We start from the raw sequence: 9,238 nt of genomic DNA on the forward strand, positions 1-9,238 counted from the left end.
TGCCTGTCCGTTTGTCTGTGACTTTCCTAGCCAGGATACTTAAATTGTTTTGAGCTTGGTGGCTGACTCTGAAACTGCTTTTTCAGAAATTATTTTCAGAGAACTTCTTGGGTTTATTTCCAGAAAGGGGAAATAAAGTAGCCGAAGGGAGCTTAAGAAGTGCATAAAATATCAATGAAAGGTAATACCGCCCCGCTTTAATACAGAGCAGAAGCTTTGTTTCAAAACTAAAAAGTAAATGTAGGCCAGTAAAGAAATGCCTGAAAAGAATCTCTCTTTGCTAACTGAGCTTAAAACTTAAGAGCTATGAATCCAGTTTTATTTGTTGTATGGCTTTGTCTCTCTTACTTGAACCATGAAACTTCTGAGAGGTGCTGTTCTGTTGTGTAATTTCAGGATGTCATAAAATTAGGCTCTACTTGATGAATTGCTCATCACAGTGGGATTGCTGCTTTATACGGGTTTGTAGACCTTGAATGAAGCAGCAGAATTTTGAGTGAAGGGGATGTTTGGAGATGCAGATCCCTGTGAGTCAATGTCTCTGATTACAGACTCCCTGCACTGCTGCATCGAAGGGTGTGCTTGGTTGTTTCACATTTCCTCAAGTAGGGTGAATTGCACAGTTGGTACCTTTACCCTGCTGCCTTGCACATCAGAACATTTCCAAGGCAGAGGTTTCTTACCTGAACCTGCTCTTTGCGCTGTGCGTGGTGTTGCTCACACGTAGCCCCAGGCTTTGATCAGCGGTGCCCGATGGCTACTGGCCACACATCTGGTGTCTGTCGTGCTTTCCAGCAACAGCTACTACAATAATACTGTGCTGTTCATCTTCCAAACATAACAGGTATAATTCCTAAGGAACTCGTCTATAAATACACTATAAGGGACAAGGATCACAATGTACATACAGTTAACAAAATTGTAAATATTTTAAGTAGGATGTGGGAACAGTTTTTAGATTAGTCCTCGCTGTTCAGTGTTACTAGCTCATTAAATTTTTTTCAAGCCTCTTGGTATTGGGTGTGTCTCTTCAAGCTCCCGCCCGTGTCACTGTGATCAGAAACACTTAGAGTTGCAGCTCCAAGGGGAAAAAGGAAGATCTCGGGCAGCCGGCACCGCCTCGGCAGCGCCGGGGAGCGCCCCCGCTGTCCCGCCCCGCACGGCGGGTGTTCCGGGGAGCGCCCCCGCTGTCCCGCCCCGCCCCGCAGGGCGCGTGTTCCGGGGAGCGCCGCGGGGCCGCCTGGGCTGTGGGGCCGCCCTCCCCGTCGGGGCGGAGCGGAGGCGCGGGGCCGCCGGAAGCCGCTGGGGCGGCCGGAAGTGGCGGGGCTCGGGCTGGCTGCGGCAGCGGTTGCAGCCATGAGCTGCCTGCGGGAGGAGGACGATCCGTACGTGGTGGAGGAGCCCAGCGACGAGGAGCGAGCGCTCAGCAGGTGCCGGCGAGCCCCCGCCGCGGGGGGCTTCCCCGGAGCCGGGCGGCTTCCCAGCCCCCTGGCCGGGTGCGGGGGGAGCGGCGGGCGGCAGGCCGGGGCGCAGCGCAGCGCCCGGCGGGGCTCCGTCAGGGCGCTGGGCAGGGCTGGGGCTGCCGCCCGGGGCTGCGGGGGCATCGCTTCAGCACCCGCGGCCATTTCCGTCCTTGAAACCGGAGCATTGACGTTTCTGACCTTACAAGTGCCGGTGTGTGAACAGGTCTGTGCTCCTGCACGGGGCTGCGCTGATCGGAGCCGCAGAGGCACCGGGGCAGGTCACAGCCAGCCAGCAGAAGCTCCTTTGTATTAAACCCAGAGTTTTAACACCAACAACCTGATAAAATATCTTACTAAATACATTTCCCATAAACACGCGAATAATGACTTCCCCTGCACCCACACAGTGCAGATGCTCGTTCCCCAGGTGACTCAGTCCATGTTTTAAGGTGGTTGTAATGATCAGGTGTGTTAACACTTCACTACCTGCAGCTCGGAAGATGAGGTGGACGTGCTGTTACACGGCACTCCGGACCAGAAGCGGAAGCTGATCCGGGAGTGCCTGACTGGGGAGAGCGAGTCTTCCAGTGACGATGAGTTCCAGAAGGAGATGGAAGCAGAGCTGAACACCACCATGAGGACTATGCAAGGCAAATGGAAATCACCAGAAATGGGTAAATCACACTTATATCTGCTTGCATATCAAATCGTGAGTTAAGCAGTGTCCAGTTAAGGTGTGAGGTTATTGTATTATTCTTTAGGTGAATGGGGGGGCGTGTGTGGTGAGAGTTGAGTGCTGCTTGATACCCACAGAAAAATCTTAAAATGGCTGATTGCATCTGCAGAAGTGCTCACTAGGTGCCACTTCAGTGAATGCATCTATTTCATCTTTTCTAAAGATTTTGATTTTGATGTTTCTGAACTTCCCATTTCCTGCTTTAATATGATTTATCTTTTTTGGATCAGTCCCTTTTTTCCCCAAGTTGTGCTTTCACATATATTTAGAAGACTTTTAAGCAGGTTGTGGTCTCTTGTTCTTTATCTAGTGGCTCTCAAGATTTGGAGCTCTTTCTTGAAGAAAGGAATAGCGTACGGTAGACTGAAATCCCCAATCAGCTGGGGGAAAGAATTCAGGAAAAATATTAATCTCTTCTTCTCTTACCTGCTTATAATTGTTACATCAAATAATAAAACTGTATTAAAGATATATGTGTTCTGGAGTTTGTGTGCTATGGGTGCAAGAGATGGATTGCTTTGGCATTTGAACAGCATATGTTCATTTTTCTTATTACAAAACATCTAGTGAGGTGTTTTCCTGGAGAATCATCGTAGTATTCACTTTAACGTAGGGACCTCACTCTGTATTCAGTGGGTTTAATAGTTTCATCTGTGTTAATGGGAAAATCTGATCTGTAGGTTTTGATATTGCAGTTAAGAACATGTAGTTATTTTTATGCTACCACATGCATCAAGCACAGAATACGATTTTTGGTGCAGACTGGCTGTGACAGATGTGCTCGGCAATTCATCCAGGTCTTTTTGAACTTCTGTGGTCCTGAAATTTTGAGGGATTTTTTGTGTGAATTTTGTTCTAATCAAAGTTTGTGAAACAATGTGCCGCACCTGTGTTTCTTTCGCATGACTGAAGATCTGTGGAACATTTGAGGTGCGATGGATTATGCGGGGCAGAGGCAGGCACCTTTGATGTGGTGTCCTCTGTGCTTAAAGGGAGGGTACCTTGCAAAAACTTCCCTTTGAACTGTACCTGAGTTTCTTCTCGTGGGGAGTGAGCAGCTTTGCTCTGAGAGAGCACCTGTAAATGAAATAACACAAGCGATGTGGATGATCAGGATGTGGGAGTAAGTGGGGAGAGCTGTTACTTAACCCACCCAGATAAAGCAGAGCCCTTCTGGATAGAGTAGCTTGAAAGCCCAGGTTTGTTCTGGGCTGTATACTTGCTGTCCTTTTGGGGTGTTCTTACCACTGCTCTTTCTGATTTCACACATAGGTACTTCCTCGAGTACTTGTCAGATGGGACCTGCCACCACTTCGAAATACTATGATGACATTTACTTTGATTCTGATTCAGAGGACGAAGATAAAATAGGTAAATGGCTGGGGAAAGGAGAGAGGAGTGTATCTTTACAGTAGCTCTCAATTCCTGTGGAATGCTCTTGGGGGGGCTCAAGGGGTTGTCCCTGAAGGCAGCCTTTTGGGGGCAGTTACCAGCCTGTATTATCTCAGGGTAGCTCCTGCAACTTTATGATGTATCCCAATGTATGTGAGGTGCGTTAATGCTTTGGGGTGGTGCATTTGGAGGAGGGAGGAGCTAGACCTTTATGTTTTGGTTTAGATTTATTGCACATATGGAAAAGGAAAACTGAAAACGCGATATTTTGATTATTGAAGTAAAGGATTATCACACGTTTGTTGGATGTAACATATGCTTGCACAAATCTTCCTAGTTACACAGGACATCCAGAAAAAAAGAAAACATCAGCAACGTCGGATTCTTTCCAATGATGAGTTGCTATATGATCCAGAAGAAGATGATAGAGACCAAGAGTGGGTAGACTCACAGAGGAGGGGGTAAGAGACCATAAATATTTGAACTGTAGGATGCTTAACATAAACTGAAAAATTTAGATTAAAATGGCGAATAGAGAGAAGAAGCATTTGCTGTCAAGTCTATGCAGTGAAAATATTTTTTATTTAGAATTGACAGCATATGGAACGTAAAAGCCTGTAAAATTTTCATGTGTATACAATGGGAGTTGAGTCTTCAAAATTACACAATTCTAAAACTTGCAATTTTTTAAAATCAAGACTTCCTAGTTCTGTAAGCCAGTTTTATCTGTAGATCTCATCTAAACCATGCTGTGGATGAAAAGTTTGTGAGATACTTCAGTTGTTAAATTAACATCTGCTCCTGCTAAATACTGTATTTCTAGTTTTGGAAGACTTTGGATTTAGCAAGCCACTAAATGTTCAGATAAAACAGGAACAGCACAATAAAACAGGAACAGCACAAAACTGCTTTACTGAGGGTTTTTTGAAGGGTGAAGTAGAAAAATGGGTGTTGCAGCAGAAGTAAAATTCTCCACGTAAATCTGTCAAAAGGGATAATATTAATGTATGTTGCCTGCAGAGATTGCACTTGAGGTACTTGCCTCATCAGAAGAGAGCATTAATAGGCACAAATTCTCATGCCAGCTCTATTTGTCTCACCAAATGAAAATTATCTGTACAAAGTAAATGAAAACATAGTGGCATGTGTTTTTACTCCCAGTTTGTTTATGTGCTTTGAGTTACTGAAAAAGATGTCTGGAAGGAGCCGAGTATCAAGTGGTATATTTTAGTATTAAAAAAGTTTGACAGTTGAATCTGCCTGACAGCAGAAACAGGTGATTTCACTTTTTGTCTCTCCTTCCTCCTCTCTTGAATCGGTAGGTACCGTAATCAAAGCAGAATGCGGCCACGGCAGCGGCAGACAGAACCTTCAGCTGTTCCAAATAGTGATGCTGTTTTGAATTGCCCAGCTTGCATGACAACGTTATGCCTGGACTGCCAGAGGTAATTAGTGAACCATAAGGAGTCTTTTTGTAATGTCTTTTTTTTTTTTTTTTGCTCAGTAGTATTTTTAGTGTATCCAGTTTCATCAATTGATTTGATCAATTCTATCTTGCAAGGTGAGCTAATAAACAGAAGGCAGGTGTATGTGAATCAGATTTAGGGGTGAATGGAAGTTTGTAAGAATTACAATCAGTTTAAACTGTAACATGGAGATGACGAAGAACAGGGTAGAGCTGAAGTGTAGTACAGAAGGTAAACTATTTAAAAAAATAATAATTTGTGGACACTAAACAGGCAGTTCAGGCTTTTTCAAAATATTTTGGCTTGATGTTTGGAGGCATAAAACTATCCCAGGTCACTTTTGTGTAAAAGTGCCTTGTTTAGGGAAGGATTAAGCAAAATCAAGTATTCTGACTTGGTTTGGGTCTTAGCAGTTGTGGTTTTGAGTATAGTTACGCGTAAAAGTTCCTGGAAAGCATTTAGGTGAGAATCCAGACTCTGTTCTGCAGCTCTCTAGTATCTGACTGCAATGCCACCTTAGTACTGCTAACCTGTGCGAAGGAGAAGACTTGAACTGGGAGTAAAGGAGAAAGAAATCTTGTGAAATGAGGAATAAACCCTTGCTTACTGAGTAATTTTGATGATAGAGGATGAAATTCCACAGCAGACTAAAATAGTGGAAGTATTGGGTGCTGTTTTTCACTCGTTTTCTTTTGCTGGCTCTGGTACTCCTTGACCCTGTTCTGCAGTTGGGTATTTCAGTTTGCTAAGCTGATAGAAAACCATCCATTTTTATTGTCAAACTGGTCTTTTGTGTAACTTGCGTTACACAAGCAGTAAAGCCAGCAGAAGTCAAGACAGGACTTCTGCAGCCGCCTGTTGTGTTGGTTTAAGCTGTTGTAGAACTGCAGCCTGAGGGACATGGTGTTGAATTGAACTGAACTGAACTGAACCACAGCCCTGAATTTTGCTCCGTACTCCAGCCATGCAGTTGTCGCATTGATGACAGCTGAAAATACATTTTATATTTTGTTATAGACATGCTTTTTCAAGTGTGATGTGTCAATGCTTGTTATTTATAAAGAAGGAATTTCAAGCTTGCAAGGCATTTTAGGATATAAATGCCAGTATTTGAGTCATTTGTACTTGCAGCGTCATGATCGTTTGCTTATCATCAGCCATATGTAGCAATGCATAATTCTGTAGTACCAATACCACTGTATTCCAGGTCTTTATTTCAGCCTGAACCAGCATGTTTGTAAAAATGCCTTAAGACAGATGACTACAATTCTATTTGTTAAAGATTTTTCTAGTTGTGGCTTTCATTCTGTTTATACAACTTGATATTTATTTGGCTTTCAGCCCTTTGGCATGGTGCTTCCTATCTTTAATTGCATTTCCAGGGATGATAACCAATTTCTTGGGAGTAGAGTTTTACTAATGATATGACTTGCATTTTCTCCCCTTCTCCATAGACATGAATCTTACAAAACACAATATAGAGCAATGTTTGTGATGAACTGCATTGTTAACAAAGAGGAAATTCTGAAATACAGAAAAAAGCTAAAGAAAAGAGGTAAGAAAATGAAGCACAGCAAAGAGACTACTTCTATACAATCAAATGAGGAAGAGGAGGAAGTGTATCATCCAGTGTTATGTACTGAATGCTCAACTGAAGTGGCAGTAATGGATAAAGATGAAGTTTTTCACTTCTTCAATGTGCTAGCCAGCCACTCCTAATGTGCAAAAGCAGCGGGGGGAGTCCTGCACTGTTTAAGACTGCGTGAAGTATCAGAAATGCAGACATGCTAATCTTTTTAAAATACGGTCTTTTAAATGTACATTTTCATTAAAGAACTTTCTAATGGTTAGATTTTTGCAAAGTTTATGAAGGGAATACAGTTAACTGCCTGCATTTGAGAGCAATATTCTTTCACACCATCGGGTAGTTGCATCATTGAGGATTTAAAATTTTGTAAATATAATGTAAGATCTGTGTATTATGATCATTCCCTGTAAATATACTATCCATTATCTCAATATGTATTAGAATTGCTGCTTAGAATAAATACTGTATAGTAACTGGTTCTCCATAGCTGCATTGGTCATTTCTATGGAACGCGGTAGACAATTCTGTTGGGATGTTTGGCTTCTTTAGCCTGATGTTCTTGGTAGATGTGCACACAGGTAGGTTTGATAAAGAAGGTTTGAGAAGGAAGGAATTGCCATCGTGCAGCGTGTTTCAAAAAGATGAACCCAGTTTCAAAGCAGTCTTGATTCAAATTAAGTCTATCTTTTTGAAACACCTTGTATTTGGCTTTTGGCCCATTAAGATCTCAGAAATGGAGATTTTTATTTATACAGAGTGGAAGGTTAGCTGATACTGAGTTTGCTGGCATGGATCATTTAAATATATTAATGCTTAGCAACACAGTTAAGAGTTTTTAATGTAAATATGTATATGAAGAAAATACTGGAAATTTTTTCTGTTGGTTTTTTTTTCTTACAGTGACACATTTTAAGAATAAATTTATGGTCAGATCTATGACCACAGACCTAGTTTGTATGCTTTTTCTGTTTCTTTAGTATGTTTACAGCTTCTTTATGGAAGCATAAAGAACTTCTGCTACTTGATATTTAGACATCTCGCTTAGTCTACGAAAACGATCCAACGTTGGATCTCTCTTCCTCCAGGCACCTCCCAAGAGGTGACCTCTTGATTTTTATTAGTAAGTAATGTCTCGTCTTTATAGATTGATATTTTTTAACACTTCACTTTGAACAAGGGTCTTTCTGAAAAGAAAATCTCATCTTTATGCTTTTTCTTTTAATAGCACTAGGAATAATTTATATGTGATTTGAGGAATTGTCAGAAATATTTAAAGTTGGGAGGGAGGGATCTGAAGAATATACTTATTTTGTGCCTTAGATTATAATAAAATCTTGTGACTCTTTGGTTACCTTTTGTAGCCCCTGGTGCTGTATTTTACTAATCTACTCGTTCCACACAGTGGTACATGAGATTGGAAAGAAACAAATGCATTGGTACTTCTGTCACGATTACATGAGGAGAACGCTGACTTCCTATTTTCAAGTCAGCAGAAGCTTAACCTCTGCTTGACGAAGCAGAGAACTGTTGAGGCAGCTGCTGAACGCTTGCGTGGCTAGTGCAGTGTACCTTCCTCTGCACGGGCAGCCTGCGATCAAAGCTGCACCACTCTTGTTTTGAGGCTCAGGATCTGCCTGAGGTAAGATCACAGCCTTGTCTTTGTTACCTACAGCCAGTCTGATGCGTGGAGTGCCTGACTTGCATATTGATAGTTGCGGGATCATCTGAAGTGGGATAAATGGTTGCTGTGTGCCATGAGCCAGGAGGTGTACATGAAAAACGCTGAACACACGAAGAACTGTTTGTTCTTAGTAGAAATGTGGAGGAGCAGGTGTGATGAAGGGTACAGTAGGGCATGCTGGCCTTTGTGTAGCTGTCTCCATGTTCCAGGTGGAGTGTGAAGGCTCTGAGAAGCACCACGTTAAGGGTCTTTGCACTGAGCTACTGGAAACATGAGCATGCAGGAAGGTAGTTCAAGGGGGCAAGTGTTGATGTGGGGGCAGCAGGAGGAACAATAGGTGGTGGCAGGTCCTAAGCAGGGGTAGAATGGGAGGGAGGGAAAACTCCATACAGAGGAACATTGTCAATTTTCTTAAGGGGCTAACTAGCAAAAAAACTGTCTCGTGAGCATGCATGGCACTGAAAAGGCATAAGGGGCCTGGGCACCACCTGGTTGGTTAGGGCAGATGGAGCAGGAGGTGTTGAAGCTGGCGTGCCTCAGCCTTTCATCTCAGGTACTTTCTTGCTGCTGCTTCTTGCTTGCCCTCTCACTTGAATCACATAGCTGCTGCTTAGGAAGCATTGGAGCAGGCAGGACTGGGATTTGTTTGCCCCATATTGATAATGTTTTTGCAGCTTTGAATGGGACTAATGCTTTAGTTGCACTGAACACCCTGCTTGTCCTTGAACTTTGTACGTGTTTACGTAAAAAGGAAGCTTTCATGATTACCACTGCTTTTTCAAGCAGCAATGTCAACACAAAACTCCTTCAGCAGCAATTGCAACAAGCAACAGCGGTCTTGGGTAGGGGCAACAGTGCCTGTAACCAGTTGTGGGGGGTATTAATCATGTGAATGCTCTCTTGTGCTGAAAT

The 9,238-nt window shown here is 43.0% G+C and overlaps 1 protein-coding gene across 2 annotated transcripts; it reads left to right on the forward strand.

Annotated features, from left to right (window-relative positions):
- The first annotated feature begins 1,318 nt into the window (after positions 1-1,318).
- Positions 1,319-8,187, forward strand: EAPP (E2F associated phosphoprotein). Of its 2 annotated transcripts, XM_080345970.1 has the most exons (7): positions 1,319-1,430; positions 1,956-2,137; positions 3,472-3,570; positions 3,929-4,052; positions 4,914-5,036; positions 6,512-6,612; positions 7,623-8,187. In XM_080345970.1, exons 1-7 carry the CDS (start codon positions 1,357-1,359, stop codon positions 7,688-7,690), a joined length of 771 nt encoding a protein of 256 aa, XP_080202096.1. In that variant the 5' UTR covers positions 1,319-1,356; the 3' UTR covers positions 7,691-8,187. The 2 variants fall into 2 exon arrangements, with proteins under 2 accessions (XP_080202096.1, XP_080202095.1); XM_080345969.1 differs by lacking the exon at positions 7,623-8,187 and having other exon boundaries at positions 6,512-7,595.
- Positions 8,188-9,238: the final 1,051 nt, after the last annotated feature.

Source organism: Nesoenas mayeri (genome assembly GCF_963082525.1).
Source record: "Nesoenas mayeri genome assembly, chromosome: 5".
In the NCBI taxonomy this organism is placed as follows: Eukaryota; Metazoa; Chordata; class Aves; order Columbiformes; family Columbidae; genus Nesoenas; species Nesoenas mayeri.